Below are 12410 nucleotides of genomic sequence, written 5' to 3' on the forward strand. Positions count from 1 at the left end.
AAATTGATATATATTCCTTTTATACTTCACTTATCGTCCGCCATTCCAATTTCAAGGTCGTGTGTACTAATCCAGTATCATAACTTTAAAACTAGAACCAATCAACAAAACAAATCAACAATTTTAAGCATCATTTTCGTTCGTGGTGACCAATACCAGTGTAATTTAAAAGATAAATAGGATGATTTCTGGTTTACCCAATGCGAGTTAATTTTTTCATTCTCCGCATTTGAAATACTTTCTTTTTAATTATGCCTAATTTAACTCCTCTCGCTCTCTTTACACACACACACACACCCTCTATCTCTCTACACACACACACTCACACACATATATATATATATATATATATATATATATATATATATATATATATATATATATATATATACGTTTTGCATTTTCTAATTATGAATTTCGAAAAATAGCGATGGAGGAACTCCAGCCTCCACCATTCCTTTACTGCAAATCAGCTTGTAGCGAGCAAAAATTAAAAAAATAACCCAAACCCTGTCCCAGTCTAAAAACTAAACACTCCACCCCTCAACTAAAAGAATACAAAATTGCTATATTAAGTTGTTCTTGCAAAATAATGGTTATGAAAGAGTTTCCCTTAAAAAGAAATGAGCACTTATTCAGTTAAACAGCAATCATGCAGTCTATGTCTGATATACCGTTTTCGACTTCTTGTTCAACCACTTGCATCTTTATTATTTCCAACAGTCGTGTCCATATTATCTCTGTGGTTTAAATGGAACCTCCGTTCTTATTTTACCTGAAAGGGAGACGCAGTAATTCAGTGGATAGCGTGCCGAATTAATAATCGCTGAGCTGTGGACTATTGTCTCTACCCACACTAGTTGGCTACTGTTATGTGTCTCTGTGCGTGGTATTGAGCGTCAATATTTCTGCTTACACCATACGATGTCGACTGCGATGATGTGTGTTTTTAAACTGCACTGTACTTACTTTGCCATATGATTCAAATGTCTATCATGAATTGCTGTACCTCTGAATAACCATCGACTTGCCACGAAACAATCCTCTTTGTCAAAACTTTCTTATACAGCCGACTTGAGTATTGAATTTATATTTTGAAATTTTAATTCGCTTTCAAAGTAGAATGAAATAATTACTAAATACATTTCTTTTTCAGTCATGCAATCTGGTTTTGCAATTATGGAGGCGGGCTCAGTCAGAAGCAAAAATGTCACCAACATCCTAATCAAGAACGTTTGCGATTCGTGTAAGTACATTTTTAGAGTGGATCAAGGAATTGGTATTTAAATTGATTTCCTTCGCATTTACTTGCATTAGAATGCCGGTTTGGAATTGTTTCTCCTATGAACACAAACCAAAGCCTCTACTCTCTAATGATTTGGCAAGGAAAAAATGCGTAACCTGTTATTAATCCACGAAAGTAGTCCAGACGTATACTTGTTCTTTAGGCAGTTTTCTACGAAGAAACCATCAGAGCTGCATGGATCAGTACTTGCTATATAAAGCTTACAGTGTGATTACATCATCTACAATTGATGCAGATTGTATCAAAACTGAACCTCATTTGATTTAATCTGCGCCATGTCAGAACTGTTCTTGCTAATGTAAAAACCTGACTATTTCGAGTGAAAGAGCTGGAAATATCCGGCTGGCATTCCATTACTTCGTTTGCTTATCATTACACGAGGCATAAATAGTAATGGCTTTTCTTCGATAATAGCTCTAAAAGAGAGGGGCCAAGTACATGTTTTCCAAAGACGTCATAATCCTAAATACGTCGTTATTATTTAGATTCTCAAACATAGTGATAACTAACGCAATGTACTGTACACAAGATCGCTGATCCAAATCTAAGTTTTGGACAAAAACTTTCTTTATACTTAGGGAGACAACTTAATCTAGTTGGTGAATGTGAAAGTTAATCTGACGATTGTCTCTATTTCAAGAATAGATACGTGGTACGAATAATCATAAAAGCTGATTTGAATTGGCACATTAGTTGGCTGTGAAACTTCACATGCTTACAATTAGACGTGTGTCGGAATTTCAAAAACTAATTCAAAAGCACAGCTTTGACGGAGATAATGCCTTTGAGGTAAAAATATTTTCAAAGCTCTCAAAGACGAGAACGCGTCTAGGAAAAAATAAACATGTTGCTGACAAAGCACCATGCAAAGTTTGTAACATAATAATTTGATGTTAAAGGAAACTAAACCACCATGGTTGTATCGTGCCAGGGATTCGGTTGATATGTTTATTTAATCGCTCGAGGTTAGAGCGAAATTGATTCGATAGCAGCTCTATTCTCCAGCAGTCATGACTATGACTGATAACATTCGTCTTCTTTTGCAGCCACTTATTGCTGGATCTGTGCAAGTCACTTTGGTAAAGAGCAAAATATCGAGCAATCTCACATCGGAGAACTATGCAATCACTTGTCGATAGATTTTAGCCAACACAGATCTCCTGATCAAAAAAGTATGTACCAATTCGATTAAATGAGGGACTTGAGTTTGCTGAAGCTCAAAAGCCACAGACATACGTTTTATTCATTGCAGTCACGTGAATGTATCCCAGAAAAAATTACGAGCACGCAGAAAAGGTTCACACTCGAACTCAAACACTTGAGTGGCTATCACAATATGTATCTTCTCACTGATGTGTTCATGCTCACCGATATGCTTGAGAGAATTACTGGCGCTGCCATGCACGCTTGATTTTGCACATTACTTCTCGTCACATGGTATAGCTTGGAGTGCGTTTTGTTCAAAACCAAAATGATTTGGAATTCTTCTCCGATAACAAAATGAGTCTATTTATTGAGCGATCACTTCGAGGCACGATTTCTACGCTGAGTCATATATATGCACGCATGAAAAGACCAGACGTGGACTGATACGATCCGGCAGCCCCAATGGTTCCATCATACACCTTTTTGAGATAACATTTATGGTTGGGCAATGATGCAACTCTTGCCGGTGGGTGGGTTTCGGTGGATTGGTCGTAGGCACTTTTACTTGCAAAGTCACATAAACTATCATATCATCAACAGCGAGTACGGATACTTCTTTGAAGGCGATTTGGAATTCCCTGAAGATTTACATGTGGCGCACAACAATTATTCACTGGTCACTGAAGCATTGTCGGTGCCGGTATGTGGTAGTCTCGTTATCATTGTGCGATTGTTAATGATGACTTGGGATGCAAATACCCTGAATGCAAGCAACTTGTACCAAGTCTCAAATCGATAACAAATTACGTGCTGTTCGTGCAAAACCTCCAGCTGTATCTGTGATTGGGTATGGGTGTATCGAAGACCCATCGGGTGCTTGGATTATGTCTGCACGATTGTAAGTACCTTATATCCAGACGACAGTGGATCGGAAAATAGCGGTCAAAAATGACACTGATCTGAATATTTTCAAGTTCACGAACAATTCTTTGTTCGGAGAAACGATGGCGAATTTGCTCACAAGAATTCAAGTCAACCATGTACGTGATATTGAAAAAAGACAGGCTTTGAAGGCTAAGTACTGATCTGACCTTTGAATCCAGAAAGTGCTTGGATGTTGGAGGTGCTGCCGTTCACAGTAAAATGTCAAACCTGAAGCTGACGTAACCAATCTGTGTTGTTTCGTCCTTGTTGGACTTGTCGAGTTTTACTACGACAGTATCAAACCATCGTACCAGGATCGGGTCAAGAGTATGTGCACCAATACAAACTCACTGCTGATGCATATCACAACCAGCGATGTTATCGCGGTCATGGCACAACCATGTTTGGTCAATGAATTTGATTCCATCGATTAGCCAAAAGAACATTCGTTGTACAGTAACATCAAATAAAAGGTTGCTGGTAATGTCAAAGACGAATGCTCGGGTAAACCAGTTGAATAGTGTGCGGAACTGCGACCTAAAATGTATCCAGTAATGATTGGACACACGTCTCTGAAAGCAAAAGGAGAGCGAAATGTACTCCACAGTGTATTGTGCAAAAGGATCTAAAATACATGCTCGTGGAATGTCTTCGAGAGAGACGTACATTTGCGCATACGGCAGGTATATAGATGCACTGAACTGCGTTTGTCTCTTCTTGATACTAAACTTTGGATATTCACCGATGGAATCGCCGCCTATTAGTTTGGACATTGTGCTCTTGTGAATCTACTTATGATTAACAAGCCCACTTGTGCATCAAAGTGTTTACACAAATCTTGGTGGAAGTTCCGTATTTGCTGCAACGAATATTTATTCCTCTCGCACATATGCTCGACTGGGAGGCCTTGCTGCTTATTCATTAACAGGTCCCAGTCAATAATGCGTTGCTTGTCTTGGAGTATCAGTTCGTTCCGAAATGGTATATACATCCCTTTCCCGACGTTGTCCAACTTCTAACCATATAAATTTGTCTCTGAATGGTTCTAACAGTGCCGGCTATGAGATCATCTTCTGAGTAAAAGTAACTGTCATTTGTCGAATCGCATTGGCTGGTTTTAATCCAATGGTGCGTGTGATTTCTTTGTTTAGCGCTGCTATGACAAGTCATGCTACCCATTCGCTAGACCTTTCTGTGGTTCTAGCTTGCTCTGCACTTGGGAGACAAGCACTCCAAGACTTCATCAACACTAACTTAGTCACGATGAATTTTGACATTTCCAACACGAAATCGCACACGGTGTTTTGTTAACAATTCAGCCAGATATCTGGAACGGCTAACGCTTACTTGTAGGTGCAGGAACGACCCCGTAGATCACGTACATGATTATGTGAAAGAAACAACAAACTAGCCTTGGACATGAAACTACCACGTGAAACCTTTCGTGGCACTAGTGACCAACGATGTTCGAGCAATCCCATGAATGAACATTGTCGTACTTAATTCCACGACGGTTTGACCTCTCCAATATCCATTCGGACTGTAGAATAGTTTTGATAATGTCAGACATTTTGTAATCATTGTTTGTATTAATATAAGTTAACTTCTAATTAGTGCCTCCAATTGTATTCTTGGCCATTACACATCGTCTGAAGTCTTATCCCGCGATTCATTATCCATCGTCTGGTGCCGCAATTACATTTAAGTCATGGTTAAGATCCAAGTCGGCGCGTTCACGTGCACGAATGTTTTTTGATGACTTGTACGCAAGGTCATGTCGGTAACACTCAGCATCAACATAATTCACAGGTCCATCACCAGGCTTCGTATTTGCTAGAATCGAGTCGTGTTATCCAGCCGTATACCAGGTCTACAAAAATTGTATCTGGGAAGGTACTTTTCACCGGGTCATTTATTCACGGTGTTTCTGGTAACATTGTTACTCCATCCGCGATATAGCCACCAATTTAGAGCAAACCTGACTCGTGAGACGTGAATTCATCCGTATCCACCGATGGAATTACTTCTTTGCTCCACATCGAACACAAGTTTCAGCGATCGCTGTTTGTTTATTGCGTATTTCAACTAAAGTTGAATTTGTGGTACATTGAGGTACATGTTTTTCCGAAATATGAAGTCGTGTTTGTATTGTCTACTGTATGTTTCAATATCATCACGAAAAAGGGAATTCGAAAATACTTTTAACTTCACTGATGATGAAAGAACTGAAGGTTCAGTATTTCTAAATTCATTTAGTACACTAATCATGGGTACTGCTGGATCGCGATAAAATCTAAACTGTTTAAGAACATTATGTTACGATGGCTGCGGTGGGATTATTGTATATGATTGCACCAATGGCTGATGATCAGGCAGGTGATGATTTTAAAAAATATTTCAAAAGCACCAAAGCAATCGATTTCTTTTCTACCATCGATGAATCACCTATCAATGACGATTCGGATGCAAACGAAAACATTATTGTAATATACATACGATGCTTCAGAATCCAGTCGATTCCACCAGTATATCCACGAGGTCGACACAAAAACGCAGATGTTATATATTTGACTCAACGATACACACAGGCATTTCTATATAATCCTGACAGTTGCAATATATAGTTGTTCGTGATATTGACGCACATATTCTATATATTCATTGGACTTGGTGTTCCGCCGACCACACGTGCGATGAAGTTCATGACATGTTTCTACTGATCAAAAAGGATCTGTATAGTTTTCACACTATTGATTTGACTGAAACTTACAGGGGCAAATATCGTGCGGGCCTGGACACAAACGTGTCTCACACGTCAATTTAACAATCATGGCAATCATATAAAATGTCCACAAGTGATGTCTTAGCAGAGCAGGGCAAGCGACGCCGTGAAACTGCTACTGATCGTGGTGAATTTATTCCGAATGTTATAATAGGCCACAAAATGTTCCAACATATGTTAGAGTCTCAACAAACTGAGCGAGAAGATTTCAGAAACATTTGCACCGCTGATTAAACGAGTAAAGTAAAATCCAACGAGAATTGAAATGCTAACGGGAACAGAAGAACCAGGTCCAGTTCGTAAGATAGCTGAGTTTACCAAGGCTAGATGATCTTTGTAAATCCTATACGTGTTGTTCTTAGTAGACCTCCTAACAGGGAAGAATTCATGGTAAAAATATAGATCATGGTATTTAGTGAGTTTGCTGGAATGAACAATGTACCGGTAATCTGTGTCATTATTCTGTAACAAGATAAATAGCTTCGACATGAACAATAAAAACACACAGCACGTGCACCAAAAACATCTGTACCTGCACATCCAAAACGTGTATCACCATCTACAAACGCACATGTAGACAAACGACGTGAACAAATACAAGAAGGGTTTTAAAAGTGGCATGCACAACAACCTGCACCCGAAATTTGCTCATAGGAATATTTCAAATGTGTTGAAGAACAAATCAAAAGGCATCATCTGCCACAAAACAAAGATCGTCTGTAATCATTCAAAAGCAACAACCAAAACATTCTACTGCACTCATACCAGAGCAACAACTAAAGCGAGGAGAAGACCTGGCGGATTGTGTTACCCTGATGTCCTCGTGAATCCATTGAAAACACTTGTTGGATCAATTCGTGCGGGTTGGAAAAAACGCACAAGAAGTCTTTAATGAAGCCACATCGATTTATTAGCGACTGGTCACCAATGACATCAGGGACAGAAAAACATATTTCGCGCTGATGCATAAACTGAAATATATCAATGATGTTTATTAATATGATACCGATTACAAGTTCTGAAACAATTCAAACGCATCGTTGTTTACGTGGAATATATGCTGTGACGCAACAGGTTGTTGTAAATACAACCTACACCGTTACCTCGACAATCACAATCTCACCAACGAAAACAAGAATTCAGTGTGACATTTTAAGCTCCTTTTACCGCTGTGGAATAACGCAGAGTCAATATTGCACAAGCATTGTTGTGAGTGTGTAACAGTTGGCATAATAACCGATCACAAGCGTTGATTTTCTGCCCACAAATAATATATTTGTGTTTTCAGCAGACACTGCCTTCATCTGGAAAACACTTGAAATCTTTGCCCGCGTGTTCAAAATGGAATCGATCAATGAAGAAATACGACGAAGAATCAATTTGGTGGCCGGTAACGTCTGCAAAATTTATATACGTGCAAATTAATCCACACTCAGTTCTACCGTTTCGATCGATACAGCACCTTACGCGGTTGACGAGTCTGTGTTGGAGATTTAAGTAAACGAGATGTTTTAGTATTGCTTATACCCTACAAGTGATCCCAATGATTTAAAAGTAGAATTGCAAGTATAGGACACGTCTAGATTTTACCTTCCATGTAAGGTAATTTCGAGAGTTGAGGGAAAACTTGTGCAGCCTGATTATACTTATTATCCTGTCAATATGACAATTTGATTTGTTCATAATGGTATCAAGAAGTTGTTGAACAGTTTTCGTTATTCCATAGATGAAAAGGAAAAGGAATCAATTCTTGACAATATTTTGACATGTTGCCATGATGATTATTGAACTTGCAAGTTACATAGATAATTACGCAAGATCAGCTTTTCCGACCATGAGGGTTATCAATAATGGATGTGATAACGCGGATTTTCAACCTTATTCCATTAATCGACCTAGAAACTTTCCACGCATAAAGATGCAGATGTACAAGCTGCTCTTGTGGTCATTAACTGCACTTTTAATGTTTGATTTTCTCAGCGCAACGTACAAATGCGTGGATCCTCATTGCGATTTCCGTTTGAAATTCCTCTCAGTCACATGTTTGGTTTTTGCACAGATGTTCGCAAGGTTACTTTTGAAGCTAAGCATCTCTTCTTGTTGGGTGTCCTATCTGCACCTTTGCACGTGGCTCAAGAGTCCGACCCTAGACTGATAGTCTCTGTTGCACATGCTGAAGGTGAAAGTCGATGATTCTTGAGACTGTTGATATTTTCCTTCCTCTTGTCTCTCTTTGCAGCGAGGTTTGTGTTTCTCGCTTCCTCGGCTTTCTAAAAGCCATGTCTGACAGATAGGCGCCAGGTGGAGCCGTCGTCAGTATAGCTCTCCCAGTCGTTGATGTTGATGTTGGCCGTCCTCGTGTCCTCCTTGCAGACATCATTGTAACGCAGACGTCGCCGTCCAGTCAGTCGTGCGCATTCCGCTAGCTCACCATATAACAGGTCCTCGGGAATGCGGACTGTGTCCATTCTCTTGACGTGGCCGAGCAGGCGAAGGCGCCTCTCGCTGAGAATGGAGAACGTGCTGTTCATTTTGGCGCGTTCCAGAACCTCTGTTTTGAGTACTTTATCCTGCGACTGGATGTACTGAATGCGCTGAATGACTCTCGGATGGAACATGTTGAGTTTCCTCTCGTGACTCGTATTGGTGGTCCCTGCTTCGCTGCTGTAAGGGAGTGTGTTGAGCACGCAGGCCTGTACGACGTGCAATTCGATCTTCTTAGTGTGGTTGGGGTTGTTCCTGGCTCTCACGATCAGTCTGGACATAACGCTGATGCCTTGGCAATCCTGCCGTTCGTCTCACCATCAATAGAGAGAGAGAGCTGGAGATGGTGGTAACCGAGTTATGTGAAGTTGTTAACAACTTCCAGCTCGAACCCAGCAATGGCGATGGTGGGAGGGGAGTCTTCGACCTGCGTCATGACGTTCATTTTCTTCAGACTGAGGGTCAGTCCAAACTCCTTACAGGCTTTGGAGAGTCAGCATATCAGCAGCTGAAGTCTATCTTCCGTGTGTGATGTCAAGGCTGCATCGTCGGCGAAGAGCAGATCACGGATGAGAACCTCTAAGGCTTTAGTCTTAGCAGAGAGAAGGGCGATGTTGAACAGCTTTCCGCCAGCCCTGATATGGATGTACACGCCATCTCTGCAGTTCATGAAGGCGTACTGGAGGAGCATGGAATAAAATGATGGCAAAGAGCGTCGGCGCAAGTACGCAGCCTTGCTTCACTCCGCTGCTGGCTGGGAAGGCCTCCGATGTTGAAGCAAACTGTGCTGTTCATGTTCCCGTGGACGACGTGATGACAGCGAGCAGTCGTGGATGACAGCCGATCTTCTGCAGGAGCCTGAAGAGTCCTCTCTGACTGACCATGTCAAACGTCTTCGTCAGGTCTATGAAGGCGATATAGAGGGTCATATGCTGCTCACGACACTTTTCCTACAGCTGGCGTAGTGAGAATATCATGTCTACAGTTGACCGGCTGGCTCGGAAGCCACACTGGGACTCTGGGTAGACGCGGAGGGCTAGGGTCTACAAGAGCGCCAGGGCGACACGGGCAAATGCCTTTCCGACAATGATACATAGGGAGATGACCCGGTAGTTATTGCAGTCTCTACGGTTTCGTTTGTTCTTGTACAAAGTGACGATGTTGGCGTCCCGCATGTCCTGGGCGATGTGTTTCAGTTCTCAGCAGAAGCAGATGAGTACGTACAGGGGCTGAGGCAGTACTGATTTCTCGCTCTTGAGGACTTCAGACGGGATGCAGTCTGAATTTGGACGTTTTGGGTTGCATACAGTTCGAGATTGTGTTCAACTCATTGCATCAGCTGTTTCCCCTTGTCTGTGATGACTTGTCTGGTCTTCGTCTGGGGTTCTTGGAAGTGGAGGGCCCTGTCTCGCCTTCTTAATACCCTCGTACATGCCTCTTGCATCCCAATTGACAGCTGCTTACTGTATACTGGTTCAGATGTTAAGCCAGTAGGTTAAGGCTCATCGGCGGGCGGTCTACTGGGCGTTGTTCGTGGCAGTCCTGAGGGCTTGTAGTGTAATAGGGTTAGGTAAGCCTTAAATACCAGGAGGGCTTTCCTCTACTCCTAAGTCACGGGCTCCCTCTCCTCCAAGTTGGCCTCATATCAGTCGGCATTTTTACGCTCATTCTTCCCGTAGGCAGTGCTGGCTGAATTGTACACAAAGTCAAGGAGGTGGAACCACTTGGAGTCGATGGTGTCATCAGGTATCTCTTTGGTGAGTGCTTCCTGCAGTTTGCTGATGAACTGCTATGTCTTCTCTGGGTATCTTACACAGCGGGTGCTGATGCGTGCGCGACCCTTCTTGTTAGCGTGGTGCAGCTTCCTGGGAATGTTTCTCACCTTGCATGCGACGCCGGAGTGGTCCGTGTCGCAGTCGGCACTGTGGTAGCTGCGGGTGAGGAGGACACTGGCCAGTACCGCACACACGCTGATGTCTAGATAGTGGTTCTCCTTGTATTTGAAGAAGGGGATGGTCACACATATGCTGTGTGAGGAGCACATCTGCAACAGTTGCTGACCATTCTCGTCGATCTTGCCCCTTCATTGAGAGCCGAGAAAAATGAGGAGGTCTCTTGGTAAGCTCCCACTCTATTATTAAATTCTCCTAGTATGTAGAGACCTTCAGTGTTGAGGGTACCATATATCAATCAAGATCGTCGTAGAATTTGTCTTTCTCCTCGTGGGTAGAGGAGAGGGTTGGGGAGTACACGCTCAAGATCTCTGCTTTCCCTCAGTATGTTGATAACCGGAGGGTAAAGATGCTCTCAGCGCCTGATGGCGGAAGGCCAGTGAAGGCGAATAGAGTGTTCTTTACAGCGAAGCCGACACAGTGCTGCCTAGATTCATCGGAGGGCTTCCCTTGCCAAAAGAATGTGAATGTGTAGTTGGCTTCCCTGATGCTACCGCTTGTCGCCCAGTCGGGTGTTTTGGAGGCAGGCAATGTTGACATTCAGTCAGCAGAGTTCTCTGTCAATGACGGCAGTCTTCCATGCGTGGTAGATCTGCTTCAGGTCAGAGGTGAATGCAGAACACATGGTCCTGATGTTCCAGCTTGAAAAACGAAGGGCTGGAGTCTTGCCTGGTGCGGAGTTTGTAGCTCACTTGTCGAGATGGTTCCCTACGCTCCACGCACCTAGCCAAGCAGACAGGCCATGGCGGGGTAGCACCTTATTCCCTGTGGGTTGTCCAACTTGAAGCGGGTGGTAGCTGTCCAGTGAGACATGGCGATATCTCCCACCGTCGGAAGCAACCCCGGTGCCAAGCTCTATGCCAATCAAGCTTTGACTTAGAACCGGTAAACTGCTGCTTCCCGTGTTGTACCAACGCCTTACGACGACGCTGAAGTGTCGTCTCCAGTAGAGCTACGAAGCCTAGGCAGGGTGGTATGGAGAATCAGCTGTTGCCCATGCAGCAGATGCCTCCTCTCCGCGCAACTGATGGACCCAAGGGAACGACGAATTCCGATACAGTTTGGCATCAACGGTGTCGAAGGAGTTGTTAGTACAAACATGATTTCGTTGTTGAAGCTCAGCGTTCACTGGAGCGTTCATCAAGAATATAAACACTTTTAGATTTCGCATTGAAGTACGTTTAATATTATAGAAAAGTCTATTAACATTTACGGACGTTATTAAGCCCGACGTGGTATTGTTGTAGACCCTGGCAGGTCTATAATCAAAGCAGATCTGACTGAGTTTACTGGTCGCTTTGATCAATGTGAGCTTGTGAGTTTCGAAGATCAAACTGGTAAACTTAAAACGTCAAATTAGACATTCAAGAAATTTTCGTACAGTTGAAAGGCGTTGTCGAAAAGAATCTGGCTGAGATAACTGAAACGGGGGGAATCAGAGTCACTGGTGTGTTCGTTGCTGTGATCGTATATTACGTTCATTTACAGAATACACAATACAGACCTCTGAAGGAAAGATAGCAGGTAAAATTAAAATAACATATGCTGGAATTGTTTTGAAGATGTGAATGGTTTTGATAAACTTAAATCTAACATCTTCACTGACCGCAAGTCTGGATCGTATTTGTTATCGTATCCAGTTATTATAGTGGATGGAGTCAAGTAACACCATTGATAAATAATCAGTCATGGCAATTGTACTAAGAGATTGTATTATAATATGAAGAACTAAGATGGACCGTAACGTTTACTGATGGAAAAATATCGAATCTGAGCAAAAACTGTAAATGATATCATCATGAGAACCGCGTTGATC

The 12410-nt window shown here is 42.3% G+C and overlaps 1 protein-coding gene across 1 annotated transcript in view; it reads left to right on the top strand.

The window, feature by feature from the left end:
• LOC149785007 (putative ammonium transporter 1) overlaps positions 1-12410 on the top strand; it is a 61112-nt gene that overhangs the window by 27630 nt on the left and 21072 nt on the right. The window contains exon 2 of the mRNA XM_089931268.1: positions 1157-1246. Coding sequence (XP_089787394.1) covers positions 1157-1246 — 90 coding nt within the window. The remainder of the gene's footprint in view (positions 1-1156; positions 1247-12410) is intronic.

The sequence above is a fragment of the Sinohyriopsis cumingii genome, chromosome 13, assembly GCF_028554795.1.
Source record: "Sinohyriopsis cumingii isolate HCF-2022 chromosome 13, ASM2855479v2, whole genome shotgun sequence".
NCBI lineage: Eukaryota > Metazoa > Mollusca > Bivalvia > Unionida > Unionidae > Sinohyriopsis > Sinohyriopsis cumingii.